This window comes from Aquarana catesbeiana, linkage group LG02 (assembly GCF_042186555.1).
Source record: "Aquarana catesbeiana isolate 2022-GZ linkage group LG02, ASM4218655v1, whole genome shotgun sequence".
NCBI lineage: Eukaryota > Metazoa > Chordata > Amphibia > Anura > Ranidae > Aquarana > Aquarana catesbeiana.
The window spans coordinates 703,986,044-704,004,756 of record NC_133325.1 but is presented as its reverse complement, the minus strand read 5'-3'; the positions used below and the strand labels follow the sequence as shown (position 1 = coordinate 704,004,756).

The window sequence follows — 18,713 nt, the reverse complement described above, 5'->3', positions numbered from 1 at the left end:
AATGGCAATGCACAAGCAGGTCATATGCTGGTCAGAAGAAAATTCCCTGGAGGTCAAATAAACCTGTGAAGTAACTCAAATGGAGCTCAGAAGTATCTCAAACTGTTCTCAAAGACAAGCTTAACGCAACGGAGAGCATACTATATTTTCTCTACACAAGCCCTAATGTTGCATCATGTATAAATGAACAACCTTACATAGCACATCACCATTTTTAACCAAAAGAACTTGATAATTACAAATTATTTGCAACTATGTTCAACTCAAAACACATTCCTAAAATGTAGCTAACATCAAAATAAAAATGCAAGTGAGCACTCAGAGATAGAAGCGGCTTGCACATATAGGTGACCAACCGATCTAATATTCAAAATAACCAAAAAAGACTGCAGCACTCCAGCATAAAGTGCATCAAAGACTTATATAACAAATAGTGCATACATATAAACAAATTAAACAAAAGTGCATCTAAGGGCCCTTTCACATGGACGGGCCCATGTACAGGCTCCGCTTTGCTCAGCAGGGATCGCTCTGTCGATCCCCGCTGAGCAGGCAGATGACAGGTCCATCTCTGCACAGTGTGCCATATTTCATGGTTTATATCACCTGGCTAAAGCCAAATTGAACTTTCCTATATAGTAGGATGCCCAATGAGTATAAAAAAGTGGAATTTGGGTGAACCAAGGTGGTTTTCATATAGGAATAGCTTTGCTTCTTATTGGGATTTTCCCATTGAAATGCATGGGTGACAAAGTGACAAGTTTGGTGCCATATTTCATGGTTTATATCACTTGACTCTGGCCTAATTGAACTTTCCTATACAGTAGGATGCCCAATGAGTATAAAACAAGTGGAATTTGGGTGAGCCAAGATGGTTTTCATATAGGAATAGCTTGGCTTCCTATTCAAAATTTCCCATTGAAATGCATGGGTGAAAGGGTGCCACGTTAGGTGTCATATTTTATGATTTATATCACTTGGCTCAGGCCAAATTGAACTTTAACCAATAGAAGGATGCCAAATTATATGAAAACAAGTCACAGCTGGGTGAGCCAAGACGGTTCTCAAATAGAAAAAGTGAGAATTGTTGCTAAAGTTCACGATTTTATTATAAACTTTGCAGATAATTGTTTAGTAAAAAATCACCTTTGTGAATAAAGATCCAACCTGAATAAGAAGCTGGTGGAATAAGGAGCCAACTTCTACATTCGAATAAGAATCTGGCTGAATAAGGAGCCAACTTCTGCTTCATTGTACATTAGCAATAGCTGCATGTCTGTGCAAGATATACAGTATACCTACATGCTTTTTTTGTGTTCCTTTTTAGACTTTCTTACAGACACTAATAAATGGTCTATTCCCTAAAGTGGTTGTAAAGCCTAAACATTTGTTACCTTAATGCATTACTTGCATTAAGGTAACAAATGTTTATGTTTCGGCATCCCCCCCCCCCATTTTTACTTACGTGAGCCCTCATTCGATCCAGCACCGTGCACGCCTGCAGCTCTTCTCTACCCTCCCTTGCGGGTCTCACTGGCTTTGCTGGGTGACTGGGAGCCAGTAAGGAGGGAGAGGGGGGTGGGGCCGAGTCCCCGTGTCTGTGTCAATGGACGCAGCTCTGGAGCAAACACGTACAAGTGCTCCCATGGGAAGCAGCTTCCCTTGGGGGCACTGGACAGAGCAAGGAGTGCTGATGGAGGACCCAAAAAGAAGAGGTTCAAAAGGAGCAATTCCATTGTACAGAGCAGGTAAATATAGACGTGTTTGTTATTTTTATTATTTTTTTTTTATTTACCTTTACAATCATTTTAAGAAAACATACTAACATAGCAGCCTTTTTAAAGTGCACGTTTTTTTCCACACTGATTGCGATAACTGACTTAAGGAGCCTATGGGGGTTATTTACGAAAGGCAAATCCACTTTGCGCTTGGAAGTGCAGTCGCTGTAGATCTGAGGGGAAGATCTGAAATGAGGGGAAGCGCTGCTGATTTTATTATCCAATCATGTGCAAGCTAAAATGCTATTTTTTGTTTTCCGTGCATGTCCCCCTCAGATCTACAGCGACTGCACTTAAAAGTGCACTTGTAGTGCAAAGTGGGTTTTCCTTTTGTAAATAACCCCCTATAACCCCAAAAACAAACATGTATTATATTGCAGCTTACCTATTCTTAGATGTGATGGCAGCATTTGTTTTCTTTATTAGGCTTGCTTTCCTTTATTTTTATCTGTGATATGGCCAGTAAGTCTGTTGCTTTTCAACAAAACAAGATGTCCTGCAGATGTAGCAGTTACAGGTTTGAGACAACCCATTTACCGCTGACAGGGGTGCTTACAATAAACAGCTTTTATTTATTTATGTAAAACCTTTACCCCAAAAGAAAAAAAAAACTGTTTGCTGTAACTGCCTACAGTGTGAGCTGGAGTTTGCCTTCAGTTTGTTAGTGTATTTAAACCTGCTAGTTCATCTAACACTCCCCTCCCCCCAGATTAACAATTCTGCTGTCCAAAGGTGCCCCCCCAGCACCTTCATCCAGAGTGAATCCTCTAATACAGGAATTGTGTTACTGGACAGATCACTGGGTGGAAATAGAGGGAAATAATGCCAAAAAAAAGAAAAAAGCCACCGGATTTAATGATTGGTAAACAACAATATATTACATTTTTCGTTTGGGGTTCAGTTCTGCTTTAATGAAAATCTAGCAATGCGGCTTTTTTCAGGCCAGATCCACAATCTATTTTCTATAGGGCAACACATGACAGGGAATAATATGATCAAACAGGTTTTCCCAGTGCCACAATGATCTATGCATTATACCTCTTCCCTATATTGCTTGAAAAAAGGAGTGCCCCTCTTTAGGGCAGAACTTGGCCCAGGAAACATTGTAAGGCAGTCAGTTTGTACATGGACATTTTAATGTTCTTTAACATAGCTTTATGAATTAGGCAGCTGGTTACCTCATTCTCTATGTGCTCCATGTTAAACATTTATAAATTCTGCACTTTGATCATTCTAACACATTTCTTGTACTGGCCATATACAGATTCTACATGTATTTTAGTAATTTCTGCAATTCTTACCCAGCTTTGTCTAATGTCAGGTTAGGTTCTTGCCCAAAACATGGCCCCTAACACTTCCAGAGGGCCACACTATAGCAGTTCATTTTTGTACATTGAAGTACATCAGGAGAATTTACTAAGACTGGAGCAGACAAAGTCTGGAGCAGCTGTGCATGACAACCAAGCACATTCTGATGGAGTGCCCTGGTGTTTGGTCAGGAAGCTCCTCACCATATTCCTTGTCAGGAGTAGCAACTGTACATAGTTGTTACTGATCCATTGATTTCTCCCTTAGTTTGGCCTTGTTGTACTTTTCTCTTCTGCCACTAGGTGGCCGGGTGCTTGGTGGCATTAGACGTGAGAAGGACATTTTAAAGTCAAGTTATGGATATATGGGAGGTCTCAGCCAATGGGCAGGGGTTTTCTTGAATCCCTTGGCCTGCTGGGAGAACCTATATATTTGAGTGGGGTCAAGTGATCTATGTTCTGTGCCACCCGGACCGCTGTCTGGGTGGACGTGTGCCATACACCCTAGGCTGCTAGGCCGGAGATTGCGCCTAACCCAGGGGCATCTGGCTGCCAGGCCATGTGAGGGCCTATCCAGAAGTAAGAGGGCAGCGTAGGATTGAGACTGTGGCTTGTAGACCAACCAAAGAAGGTAGAAGGGAAATTGTTGCCACTAAGGGACCAACCACCTTTACCAGGGACCACAGTGAGTAACTGAAGCAAGTACTGGAGCAACATTCTCATTGAATGGGCACGGTGGAGAATCAGGAAACTTCAGGCGGTGATCAAGTCAGGGACCCAACCAGCGGAGGTGACGCTTGCAGAGCAGCCTTGTGTGTCATCCAGGGACCGAGCTGGTCAGCAGGGGTGAAGCTTGAGAAGTATCTGGAGTGCCAAGATAGGGACCCAGCAGGGAAGCGTGGGTGACGCATGAGGGGGATACAACCGCAAAAGCCTTGAGGAGCTCATGTGATTCAGAGTCAGTGAATCAGTGAGTCCAGTCAGAGACTAGGAGCTCAAGTGACTGAAGTGCTACATGTGGACACTGTAGTGAAGCTGAGTGAACTGTTGAACTTTGTGTTAGGAACTGTTAAGTACTGTTGCCATAGGAGACAGCAATCCTGCACGTGCAGAAGTGGCGCCTTGCTGGGGCCTTTCCCTGTACGGCTGTCCTCCTATTGAAGTCTCGGAGTCTACCAATTGAAATTGCAACTACTCAAGGGTGTCCTGGCCCTAACCCTCTTTCCCTGCAAAATATAAAAAGGACTGTAAAAAGAAATAAAACCTATTTTGCATCCAAGAAGTGTCTGGCGCCCATTGACTTTTACCACCTTTGCACCCACTATGCCTCACAACCCACTACATATTCAAGGATGTCAGCGGTCTGTGGCCTCAAAGGTTCTCATTAGACTGGAAGTGGTTAGAGATTCTGCTACACTAGCTTTCAATTTCAAAGCTTATCTGAGCAAGCTGAAGTTAGAAGCTACTTTTACAAAATTCCCTACATTGTGTCAAGTTGGGCAGCCCATTCAAAAGTTGGAATGTAACATACCTCAATGCCTGAAAATGTTGAACTTACTGAATTCTTTATGCACACCAGGGGTGGCCCGTCCATTAAAGGGGTTGTAAAGGTAAAAGTTTTTTCACCTTAATGCATTCTATGCATTAAGGTGAAAAAACATCCGACAATACCGCCCCCCCCCCCCCCCAGCCCCCCCTTTTTACTTACCTGACCCCTCGAAAGTACCGCACTCGCCCCCGACATCATCTTTGCCGCTCAGCCTGGTCGTTGATTGGCTAGAATTGATGGATTTAAAGCAGCGCAGCCATTGGCTCGCGCTGCTGTCAATCACATCCAATGATGCGGCACGCCGGGGGGCGGGGCTGAGTGATACAGTGAGCGGCTAGGGCCGCCGGCTGTATCACGTGAGCGCGCCCGCAAGCACTCAACACCATGTGAGGGAGCTCGCATGAAGGTGTTGAGTTCAGTAACACAGTAATAAACTCCAGCATAGGTATCAGGGACTGCAAAATTCCCCCCAGCAAGTACAGGTTCAGGTGATCACAATAATAACCCCCAGCATTGGTGTCAGTGGCTGAAATAATAACCCCCAGCATTGGTGTTAGTGCCCACAGTAGTTCCCCCCAAACTGGTGCACAGTGGCATTGCCTTTTCAAACCTCCTTCACTGGTAGTCAGTGGCAATACTGTAAACCCCCTTAACACCAACCTGCCTTGATAGTCAGTGGCAACGCTCTTACACCCCACCCCCTGCATCTTCTGTATTGGTGGTCAGTGGTAGTGCTGTTAACACCCCCACTGGCGGAAGGTGGCAATGGCACACACTCCTACACTGCTCTCTCTCTGATGACATCAGGCCAGGACTTGCTTCTATTGTCCTGCAGAGATCACTCCATCTGACCCTAATAGCTTTATATTACAGGGTATGGGAACACAGAGAGCTTCCTAGTGCCCAGAATCTTGCTGCCATTTTGCACTGGTGCCCAAGGTGGCTGACCCTACACAGGATGCTGTGGGCCGCACAGAGAGAACCTGCAGGCTGCAATTGTCCCACAAGCTGCATGATGGGCACCAAGGAGGTCACAGCTATTCATTTGAACGGAGTTGGAAATGTTTAACACAATTTTATTACTCAGTTGCTGTATGTACATAAAGTAGTTCTAATGCCACGTACACACGAGCGGACTTTTCGACCGGACTGGTCCGACTGACTATCCGACGGACTTTTGGCGGACTTCCAACTGACTTTCCTAACGAACGGATTTGCCTACACACGACCACACCAAAGTCTGACGGATTCGTACGTGATGACGTACGACTGGACTAAAATAAAGAAGTTGATAGCCAGCAGCCAATAGCTGCCCTAGCGTTGGTTTTCGTCCGCCGGACTAGCATACAGATGATCGGATTTTTCGATAGGAACTGGGTCCGGCGGAGTTACAACGTAAAGATTTAAAACATGTTCCAAATCTAAAGTCCGTCAGATTTTCGACCATAAAAGTTCGCTGCAGGTCCGATGAAGCCCACACACATTCGAATTGTTCGCCGGACTTGGACCAGTCCGGTCGAAAAGTCCGCTCGTGTGTACGCGGCATTACTCTCAAAAGACTTCAGCTTCACAGCAGTATCGCAGACAAGGTGAGCTACTGTTGTCTGAAATCTGAAAATTTAAGCCCGGTTTCAGCTAAAACAGTAGTACTTTTGGTCTGTGCCCCCACTGAGGAGATTTTCTCAGTGACAACTGTTCCCCTCTTCAGCTGTCATAGAAAGAGAAAGTTACAGTAAGTGAAACCTCTTAACAAAAGTTATGGACAGCAATAGAAACTTAACAGAAGCATTTATGGTTCCCAAGAATACTCAAAAAATAGGCTTGGCTGGAACATAACATTTTATACAACAGCTGTTTAAATTATAATCACGCATTGCAAAAAAAACAAAAAAAACTAAGAATATATAAAACTGAAAATGTATTCCAGAATTTTTATTTTTCAAATAGTACTAATCCAATACATAGGAACAATGACTTGATATTTTAAGACATATGTACTTACTGCATTGTCCCCCAGAGCTTTCTTGATACTTAGTCGAACTTTAAAGGCACCTGGTGCATCTGAAGATTAATAAAACACTAATTAATATTTACCATCACATTATGCACTAATTATAAAGTTCCTAGAACCATACTTACTGTATCATGTCTCCAAGGGGTATACAACTTGGTTTGAAACATACACTCTAGGGTTAATTTGTTCAGAGGGCAGTTATCTTACCAATATGTTCTTGGAACTTAAGTAAATTAACTCGCCTTATAACACTGTCCTCAAGTGCATATATAAAACGTCATCGTTTAAAAAAAAAAGTCCCATCAGCCAGTATGAAGGGCTCTAATTCAATAAAACAGTTTACCACTGCAATACTTCTTTGTGTTTCATGGAAAGACACTTGTGCACCCCCTTACTTCTCCTGCATTTACTAAAGAGTGTTGACCCAGTGCTTTACAGAAAATGAGCCAAACCCACTTTTGAATTTCTCCCTCCTGGGTATTGCCATTAGTTGGCCTCCCTACTGCCCTCCTGCTGTTGTCCTCCAGTTCTTCCAAAGAGAGCAATAGGTCCAGATCTCCTGGAGATTTGTATCTTCAAATGAAAGATGGAGCAACAGAGAGGAAGCTGCCACAGTGCAGTAAAATGTAAGTTCATTAAAAAGAAAAACGTTTCCATTACACTCATATAAATGTATAATCAAACCGCAGGAGCAGCTCCTACTCCTGAAGACACTGATTGGTTAGCAAAACGCATTGGGAGGGACTTCTGGTTATGTCACTTCCTGCCTGTGGAATGCACGCCGCGGCAGCAGTTCTGGGTCTACGTGTGGTTTTGAGAAATAAATATATGTGAGTGTAATGGAAACTTTCTTTTTATTATTATATTACTGGCTAATGGGACTTTTTTGATAGAGATGAAGTTTTATATATGCACTTGAGGATGGTGTTATAGGCTTTGATCATATATATTGCTTTAGTTGATGCATTTATTTCACACATATCAATGTTTTATGAAACATAGGTCAGCGCTGTGTAGAGTTAATTTGCTTATGTTGTGCGGGTAACCTGCATGGATTACTGGTGAGCAGCGGCAGTCATTTACATGCACACATAGGGAGTGGGATATGAGAATAGAACACAGAACAGCCCGGTAACATTAATAGTTAGTGGAACATGTGGACTGAGTACAGAATACAATCAAAATGAACACAAACAAAATTCAAGCATGAACTGTATTTCAAGCAGCGGTATCAGCCTGCCAGCTAGTTCAGATAGCGTTGCAAGTACTCTCCGATCCAATGCATTTCCACACAACTGTCCTCTACTGGGAAATGAAGAATCATTCTCCGACAATTCATTATAGCCGCGAGTAGTTTTAAATGACTTTTTTTCCTTTAGAAATGTCATTTTGTAAAGGGACTGTTCTAAACACGGGAAACATGTGCCACTTTACAGGCATACTATAGACACCCCCCCCCCCCAGGTATGAAATTTAAAGGAATATTTCACTTTTATTGTTTCACTTTAAGCATTAATATAAATCACTGCTCCCGAAAAAAACGGCCGTTTTTAAAACTTTTTTTGCATTGATACATGTCCCCTGGGGCAGGACCCAGGTCCCCAAACACTTTTTATGACAATAACTTGCATATAAGCCTTTAAAATAAGCACTTTTGATTATTCATGTTCGTGTCCCATAGACTTTAACGGTGTTCACATGTTCGAAAATTTTTTTTGCCTGTTTGCATGTTCTGCTGCGAACCGAACCGGGGGTGATCGGTTCATCCCTATCCAGAACTATTTTAAGAGTGGAGCATGGTGCGTTTTTTACCTTGCTTTTTGGTGCATTTGCAGCGTGTTTCTGAAATGTACAGCAAAGTGTATATTTTCTATGCTGTTTGGCATGTGTTTGGAAACACATAGATGTGAATGGAGCCTCACTGTTATTGTGTAAACACACCAATTTCACTTTTAGGTCTCATTCACACCTAGAGTACGGGGAGTGAAAGTTTTTTGGCTTGTTTTTCCTGTGACACGCATAGGGCAGCCAGTCGATTTCAATGGGCTGTCCTACACATGGCAAAGTAGCTCATGGGACATTTTGGCCTGGTATGGTTGCATGTTTATTACTGTGTATTTTGCTGCAATTCTCACTGATTTTTTTTCATGTGGCAAAATGTGTGTTTGCTGTGCCGTTAACAATTAATGGCACTGAAAACACAACTAGTTAATTTCAGGTGTATAAAGGTGGCCATACACTGTACAATCTGATTGTACAATCTCCTTTAGATTTACTCAAACTATGGAATAGATGGGCACATCATCTATCCATTCACTCTGTATCCAATCAGGCAGGCCCTTGCACTATATCAGGGGTCTCCAACCTGCAGGCCACATGCGGCCCCAGAGAGATTAGCATGCCGACATAGCAAACATGACAGCTGTGGCAGCTTACGTTGACAAGCCTGGTAAATGCATGTGTGAAGGATGCCGGGGATGCTGTGCAAACATAGTTGATGGGTGAAGGGTGTGTGTGCTAATGAGGTCAGTGCAGGATGTGTGTGCTAATAAGATCAGCTGGTAAACTCCTTCCTGTGACTTATTGGTTTCTCCATCCCAGATCTACATACCAGGAAGTGATAAAGAAATACAGCAGGGGCTAAGGTAAGGCCCAGTTCTAAAAATCAAAGAAAACTTTTATTTTTCTGCAACAGAGGTATAATAATGGTATATTGGTACATAGGGGAGATGAAATTTAGAAAAAAAGTTGAACTTAGCCTTTAACCTCTACTTTACCCTATTGACCAAATCTGTATGTGTACAAGTAAACTTTTTTACCATGTGACATAAAAGGTTAAACATTTTAGGACAGTTTTAAGAAAATGGATAACTAAACCTGCGTTCCTAATCCTTCTTGACTCTATCTATGACTTAAAATACGATTTAGATTGACTTGGTGAACCTGAACTCTCCTTCCTGGTAAAATCTGAAGGATTGGAGGTAGAGGGGTCGGGGAAATACACTTCACAATAAAAACTTGCATATCACTGAGCCCTTTGATTCAGTAACCTAAAGTGATGTGCATGAACCTGGAGGTGTCAACTCTGTTGTTGTCAACTTTGGAACAGTTAAGATCAGGGTGGATTTGATTTAAATAAAGTCAAAGGTTTCCTACTTAGAATAATAAGCTGTCAGGTTAGTAAAACAGCAATATCAGAACCGATTCAATCATACAGTTTGTAGTGTACATAGACTTGCAAAACAATGGGATAAAGGAAAATTCCTGAACTTTGTTTTATCTCATGGTTACTGTGGAATTGTGTGAATGCATCAATTCAGTGCATGCTATCTCTGCTTGCAGAGTTTGGATTCATTGAATGAGTTTGCCAAAAAATGTAAATATTGCAGAATATACAGCCTCATGCTACATTCTCCATTTCCCAGTAGAGGACAGTTGTGTGGAAACAGGTCGGATCAGAGAGTACTTGCAACGCTATCTGAGCTAGCTGGCAGGGTGATACAACCACTAGGAATACAGTTCACGCTTGAATTTTTTAACCTCAATGTAGGTTTAACTTATATATTTTTTAATAAAAAGTTGGCTGATTTACACTATGAGGCTTCTCCCTTTCAATCTATGATCCTTGAATACACGGAGTTCATCCCTGCAAGCATATCAAGACATGCTGTTTGAATCCTCCACACCTGTGATTATCCCTGCACAACCTCCTTTGATCGCTATAATAGGGATCCATCAGATCTGGTAAGAGGCCATCCTCTTATTCTTATGGACAGAGCACTGTGGTAATTTTTTTCTGAACACTGGCAGTCACGGAGTGGAAAGATATATTCACACATTCATTTGTCATATTTTCTATCAATGGACTTGAGTTTAATACTAATAATCCCTTTGGATTTCCACATTGGGAATTTTTTTACACAATGCATTTTTCATTGCACCTTTTCTATTTGCATCACTAATGGTGAATTTGTCATTACAGTATATTCATATACATTTTTGGTTTGAGCACTCAGGGGTGATTGCATCAATTCACTCATATTGTGTGTTAATTTCATTTTTCATCACATGAGTTCACTAATTTAAAGGAATAGCGCACCATTAGTTATTTTTGTTTATTTTTATCCCTTTCAAGATTTGGGTTGCAGCAGTTCCATACCAGACCAGCGCAGAGATATATATACAGTTATAAAATCTTGTATTTTTCATATGACTTCTGAACTTGTATAAACCACAGCTATTGACCATTTCACCAAGAATAGACCTAGGATCAACTGTTTTCAATCAAACTGAAATGAACATCCACTGGATAGTGTATGCCAGACTAGAGTTGTATTGCTAGAGATCAATAGGGATTGCCATATTTGCATTGGCAAGTCCCAAGCTGGTAGTCTGGTGTTCCAGTAGCCATAACCTACCGGCTGTGGTCACCTTTTGCAAATATGCAGTCTGATTATTGCTTGGTTGAGATGTAATAATTCAAATCATGTAACAAGTTCACCCTCCATCCATATTATTTATAACTCTAATTTGATGTAAATGCTAATACTTTATTTAGTATGATAAAATATAGTCTAATGCATAAAAACTGAGACAACAATATTTGTTTCCAAGCCAGATTACAGCACATATTGTTCCAATTCTGGTTAGAAAAATGAAAGCAGGCATTACAAAGACAACACACGTCCCCCAAAATTTGTATAACAATAAAATACAATGTACATTTTCCAAGCACTAAGATACTTCTCCACTTCTCACGTACCACTATGAGATGGGTTGTACATTTCATATACAAAACTGTCCTGTAAATGTAATTATTTGGTTTTACCTGGTTTGCATAGATTAGAATTTCCGAAGTGGAACAGAAAGAAAATAAGAATTAGAGCTTTTGCCAGCATCCTTGTAGAATGAAAATCCATGAGAAAAAAAAGAATTCTGGGTCACTGAGAAGCCGTCTTAAAAACTTAGCCCGTGAAAAGGGCTTAATTATTAATCTCTCGGCATTGAGCCAAATGATCTGAAATGGCCATGTTATTCTAGCAATTTGTCACCAGTATAAGACAGTAATTATAAAAAATTATTTGCATTTCCTAATGATTTCTAGATACAACCAATAATGATTGCTGAGAAGGGCATTATAGAAGTTTCCAAGTAGAAGATTGTATACAATAAATATATTTTTGTATAATATTGCTCTTGTTAAAATACTGCTCTGTTGTGGGACAACAAGAAGGCAATATGAGAAATAGGATATAAGCTTTACAGGCTGTAGAGACTTAGACACTGTATAGGTAGTCATATATATATAAGTCCTTATCTTGGTCATCTCAATGATCATTGAGTCATTGACATTTGGATTAATCTTCTTTAATACATTTACATGTACATTTAAAATAAATAAAGAGAACACCATTAATGACCTTCTTTGAAAAATGTATTTATTATTTATTTATTTGGCTATCTGATTCCTCTCATATTGTATTGTAACTGTAATGTCTGCCCTCATGTTGTAAAGCGCTGCACAAACTTTTGGCGCTATATAAGTCCTGTATAATAATAATAAGCTGATCCAGTACTATTGCAAACATTTCTGATTGCCTGCACAGGTTGAGGGGAGTAATGCTGCCTTGACACCTCTGTGTTTTAGCGTGATGTGTAAAAAAAACCTACTAGCTGAAACGTTGGCGTGGCTTACATACAGTAAGCATATAAAATGCATGACCTTTACAAAATACATCTGAAATACACAACACTGCAACTGCATCCTTCCTACAATACTACCTTCATCCTTTTTTTGTTAAATTTCCAGTATTCTTCCTACTATGTGTTCTGCATCCTTTCTGATATACTTTTAGCATCCTTTCTCCTATACTTACTGCATTTTTTCCTGCTCTACTTCCTGCATCCTTCCTGCTGTGCTTTCTACATCCGATCTGCTCTACTTCCTGCATCCTTCCTGCTGTGCTTCCTACATTCAATTTGCTGTACTTCCTGTATCCTTCTTGCTGTATTTTCTCCATCCTTCCTGCTGTACTATACTTTCAGTCTCCTTCCTGCTTTATCTCCTGTATCCTTCCTGCTGTACATGTCACATCCTTCCAGCTATAGTTCCTACATCCTCCTGCTGAATTTCCAGTCTCCTTCCTTCTATACCTCTTTCATCTTTCCTGATGTACTTGTCACATCACTCATAGTTCCTGCACCCTTCTGCTGTACTTTCTGCATCCTGCTAGTTGTACTTCCTACATCCTTTCTGTCATAATTACTACTATATTAAATGTGTCCTCCCTACTATACTTCATGCAGCCTTCGTGCTTTACTTCTCACATCCTTTCTGTTATAATTTCTACACCCTTTCTGCCTAACGTTTTGGATACTTCCTGCTGCACTTACTGTATGTTTCCTTCTGTACTTCCTGCATCTTTCTTGCTGTACTTTCTAAATGATTCCAGTTATTCTTCCTGCGTCCTTCCTGCTATATATCATGTATTCTTCCTGGATCCTTCCTGCAGGACTTCCTGCACCTTTTTTGCTATACTTTTTGCAATCCGGCCTATTATACATGCTTCATCCTTTCTGCTGCACTTCTTGTTGTACGTCCTGCTATACTTTCTGCATACTTCTGCTGTATTTCCTACAGTATATCTCTCCTGCTGCACTTCCTGCATCTTTCCTGCTGGACTTCCTGCATTTTTTATGCTGTATTTCCTAATCCTTCCTACTCCTACTATATTTTCTTCACACTTCTGCTGCTCTTCCTGCATCCTTCCGGTTGCACTTCCTGCTATACTTTCTGCATCCTCCCTACTTTAGTTCCTGAATCCCTCTTATTGTATATGTATACTGTAAAATATATATATATAGTATTTACACACACATTGTATTTTTTAATCTACATTATTGGTTTAGTTTGTATGAGAAGAAAGTTCTAATGCCGCGTACACATGACCAGTCTTTCCGTCGGAATAAACTCTGAAGGTTTTTCTGACAGAGTTCCGCTGAAACTGTCTTGCGTACACACAATCACACCAAAGCCCGACCATCTAGAATGCGGTGACGTACAACACCTATGACGGGACTAGAAAAAGGAAGTTCAATAGCCAGTAGCCAATAGCTGCCGTCTCGTACTTGCTTCAGAACATGCGTCGTTTTTGGTACGTCAGAACAGCATACAGACGAGCGGGTTTACCGATAGGAACTGATTCCGTCGGAAAGATTTAAAACATGTTCTATTTCTAGGTCCATCAGAATTTTCAAAAAAAAAAGTCTGATGAGGCATACACACGATTGGAATGTCCAACGAAAAGACTCCGTTGGACCTTTTCTGCCGGAAAGTCCGACCGTGTGTACGCGGCATAAGAATAAAGGTTACAGAAACAGATGCGAGTGGTAGAATGCATAAACAGCCGATAAGTAGAATTCAAATAAAGATCATAAGGGTATAACAAAATGATGGGTTAGGGCAGTCTATAGATGGAGGTCATAGTCGCAATCTTTACAGCATAACAAAAAGATTTCTTAGCCAGGTTGTACTTATGAGTTTACCAATAAACTCTGCTTATTAAAGCCTACAATTGCTGCCTTCACTTCTTGAAAGTGCAATCACTCCAGAATCAGTGACTTTCTATATGTTGAAGAAGAAGTTCTGTAAGTTGAAGAAATTACATAAATACATTGTTAAAAATAGTAAGAGAAAAAAATATGAGAGGAAATAAGTTTCTTAGTACAAATACAGACCAAAAAAGTGCAATCACTCCAGAATCAGTGAATTTCTATAAGTTGAAGAAGAAGTTCTGTAAGTTGAAGAAATGACATAAACACATTGTTAAAAATATTAAGAGAAAAAAATATGAGAGGAAATAAGTTTCTTGGTACAAATACAGACCAAAAAAATGATTTACATTGTGTTTGTTTATTTATATATTAAAAAACATTAAGGGGTCTTTACACCTGTGGTGGGAAGGCGGTAAAACCCTGTGGTTGTACTGTGTTTTTACTGTCCCTCAACCACTCCCCCCTCAAGCTTCAGAAGCAGTGGACAATGTACATATGCCAGAGCCGCAATGCTTTGTTTGGCAGCAGCATCAGGATTTAGGAATCAGGACCCACTGTCATTCAGGCACTACCCCCCACCAAATGGGAATCATTCAGGTGAATGGGCCACGCTGTAATCTCCCCATAACTGCGCACAACGCAAGCATTCATGGCTCAGTAGTCTGACATTTAGGGGGTTAAAACAGGCAGTCAGGAGCTGATACAATGCCTCCTTACTGCCTGTCAAATGCAGATTGTTCTTCAGGGAGCAAAGCAAGTGTAAATAAGGCCTTAAAGCGGTGTTCCGGCCGAAATTATACTTTTTAAATAAAAATACCCCTTTAATACACAAGCTTAATGTATTCTAGTAAAGTTAGTCTGTAAACTAAGATCTGTTTTGTTAGTTTATAGCAGTAGTTTGTTATTTTATAAACTTACAGCAGGCCGTGGCCATCTTAAGTCTGGGCATCTGAAGCCAGACTGTATTTCTTCCTGGATCTCATCCTTGCAGATCTCGCACATGCTCAGTGCAGCACAAGCAGTGTAATAGGTTTCCATAGCATCGGCAGTGTCAGAGGAAGTTGCTTCCCCTTCCCAGAAGGCATTGCAAACAGGAAATGAGGCGATGGGCCGTGGCCAGGGAGGAGGAAGTGAAAAATTAATACAGCAGATATACAGTAAGTGCTGAGAAAAAAAATTAAAAAATATCCAATTTGTATACAGTGCACAGTTTAGTGAGGGATGCTAAAGAATTGTAAAAATGGGTGGAACTCCACTTTAAGAAACATAGTTTGCCTTTAGGCATTGTTCACACAAACAGCTGGTAAAAATAGGCAGTTGAGTTGCAGTTTCACTGCCCACCTGAAAGATAAAATGGAACTGCTCGGGTCTTACACATGCCATGCCATGTCTACAGCAAAAATGATACCCCTGTGGTACTTCAGTCAGTACAGCCACCAAACGTAACCCAGTCAAAATAATGGGGCTGCGCCAAAACTGCGAGCCACACACTTGGCACAGTATTCTCATAGAAAATCCCCCTTCAGCTGTCAAAAATAAGGGCATTCAGGAGACAACAGTATCACCTCCTGAATGTTTAGCAGCCTCTAGCACTCGCTGAAAAGTGATCCACCATGGATTGTTTTTCAGGGGGTCAGCAAGGGCAGCAGGTGTGAATGAGTTTCTAAAGTGAATCTGCACTGAGAGAAATGCAAGGCTCATCGCTCACATACTTCTGAAAAGGCCAGTTTCCTGGCTATCTATGGCCTCAATAATTTATGAGCTACAGGCACATAACAAACACTCAGTATTCCTGATCTGCATTTGTTCCAGGCCAGGGACTTAACACTGAAGCTGATGGAACAGCCAGGGAACCAGAACATGCAAAAGAAAAGTTCAGCAATGGCAAACACTGTATTATCTCAGTGCAGGTTTCCTCTAAAACCCGTCAGGGGGTCGACAAAATAGAAAAAGCAGCCCTGTCCAACAGACCATTTGCTAAAATTTCTGATCTCCCAGAACCACGCTTCTGATGCCACGCTTCAGGGCATCATAAATCTCAATAGCCCGAAATATCCTCATATCACATTAGATTTATTCCACATTACCTAACTCAACACATGAGGGACTATTAAAGGCAAAGCTATTATACAATAATTACAGAAACACAACCCATAAAAATTGTGTTTGTAATATGCAGTACATATATAAAAAAGATAAATATAAAATCCAGGATCACAAATTGGGTGCAGTTACATGCACATTTGCAATTTATGCCGCGTACACACGAGCGGACTTTACGTCAGACTTTGCCTGGCGGACTTTTCGACGGACTTTACAACGGACTTTCTGAATGAACGGACTTGCCTACACACAATCAATCAAAGTCCGACGAATTTGTACGTGATGGTGTACATCGGACTTAAATAAGGAAGTTCATAGCCAGTAGCCAATAGCTGCCCTAGCGTGGCTTTTTGTCCATCAGACTAGCATACAGACGAGCGGACTTTTCGACCGGACTCGAGTCGTCGGATAGATTTGAAACACGTTTCTAATCTAAGTCCGTCCAACTTTTGAGAAGACAAAGTCCGCTGGAGCCCACGCACGATCGAATTGTCCGACGAAATCCAGTACGGACCAAGTCTGCCGTAAAGTCCGCTCATGTGTACGCGGCATTAGATACACTATCCATGTGATCTACCCCATCCCAATATCCAAATTACTGCTAAAATGTACAATCATCATAGAACAATCTCATCTTTTTTGTATGTTCTTACAATGCTTGCAAGAGGATGATGGTGGATCATTGACTCGTTTCACAGATGTTCTAAAATCTGTTTCATCAGAAATCACATTAAGAAATGTGATGCCATGTGCCAGCCTACCCAAGGCGGGACTGCAGGGGATATCATTTCTATATTTCTAAATAATCAGAGTGAAATTGAAGTAACCCTACCCTAATGCCCCGTACACACGATCGGATTTCCCAACAACAAATGTTGGACGTGAGCTTGTTGTCGGAAAATCAGACCGTGTGTATGCGCCATCGAACATTTGTTGTCAGACTTTCCGCCAACTAATGTTGGCTAGCAGGTTCTCAAATTTTCCGCCAACAAAACTTTGTTGTTGGAATTTCCGATCGTGTGTACACAATTCCGACGCACAAAAGTTCATGCATGCTCGGAATCAAGCAGAAGGAGACACACTGGCTATTGAACTTCCTTTTTCTCGGCTCGTCGTACGTCTTTTACGTCACCGCGTTCTCACGTTTGTAATTGTTGGCCAACATTTGTGTGACCGTGTGTATGCAAGACAAGTTTGAGCCAATAACCTTCAAACAAAATTCCACGGTTTTGTTGTCGAAAAGTGTGTACGGGGCATAAGACTAAGTTTAGACATGCGGTTAAGGGGTAGTAAAAATGCGTGGTTGAGATGTGCTTTGCACCTGCGGCAAGAACTATCCAACATGAAGTGATTGGCGGGTGGCAAGCCCGTTAAACTTCAAACTGAACAGGGAAGTTCTGCAAACACCCTACAACCATACACATTACACTTGCATTGGCTTTGTTGTCAAAAATGGGGTTAAAACAGGCAGGTAGGAGGCTTTACATTGCCTCCTCAGTGCCTGCCAATCGCCTCTGAAAATCGTTCTGAATGTGGATCGGTCTTTAAAGAAGTGGCGGGTTAAAATGTGCATCTAAATCTAGCCAATGTGAGCACAGGATCTGTTTATTACATTTTAGAAACTGGGATTCAAACAAGTCCAATAATGAAAAGGACCCAAGGATAAGGAAGTACCAATACGCAATACGTACCAATACGTACCAAGAGCAATGTAAATGCAGCTATGCTACCGACACTGTGGGGCGGGTGCCCAAAAAAAGAGCACTTCCAGGTATGCAAATGAGCGTGGCCCCTATTGGTTACTGTGGTTTCTCCCATTGACCCCTACATCACTATTACAGTATGTCCTACAGTGACTAGGGATCAGAAGGGGGTACTAGAACGGGAACTCGCTATCAACCCAGCTGGAGGAATCAGATTGGCACTGGGAGTTTTAGCAGGGACAGGGATGTATCTGGGCTCTTTCACACTATAAAAGCGCTATATGCAGTTTCTAAAAGCACATAGCGAGTTTTTAGCACAATTTTAACACATTGCACTAAATTACAGCATAGCACATATAGCGTTTTTAATGCACTTTTAATGCATTTTTTTAATGAGTTTTCTGGATATATTACATCACTGGCTACCAGCATGCACTTGTGTATCCTGGACATGTGAGCAAGAAATGCTTCAAAACACGGTGCATTTTTCATGCGTTTCTATGGAAGGTGCGTCTTTTGTGTTCTTTCTACACAGTGCACAAAAGATGCTACATGCACTGTTAATTTTGATGACTAAAATATTTTCATCTACTAAATTAATACTATTTTAGTTGACTAAATACAACTAAAACTAAAACAATTAAGATGACTTAAATACGACTAAAACTAAAATGGCATTTTAGTCAAAAGACTATGACTAAAACT

At 41.1% G+C, this 18,713-nt stretch overlaps 1 protein-coding gene across 1 annotated transcript in view; it reads right to left on the bottom strand.

Moving 5' to 3' along the window:
- Positions 1-11,620, bottom strand: part of CLTRN (collectrin, amino acid transport regulator) — a 102,936-nt gene extending 91,316 nt beyond the window's left edge. The window contains exons 1-2 of the mRNA XM_073616937.1: positions 11,477-11,620; positions 6,637-6,695 (exon numbers count right to left, since the gene is read on the bottom strand). Of these exons, the coding sequence (XP_073473038.1) occupies positions 6,637-6,695; positions 11,477-11,567 (150 nt within the window). The 5' untranslated portion in view covers positions 11,568-11,620. The remainder of the gene's footprint in view (positions 1-6,636; positions 6,696-11,476) is intronic.
- Positions 11,621-18,713: the final 7,093 nt, after the last annotated feature.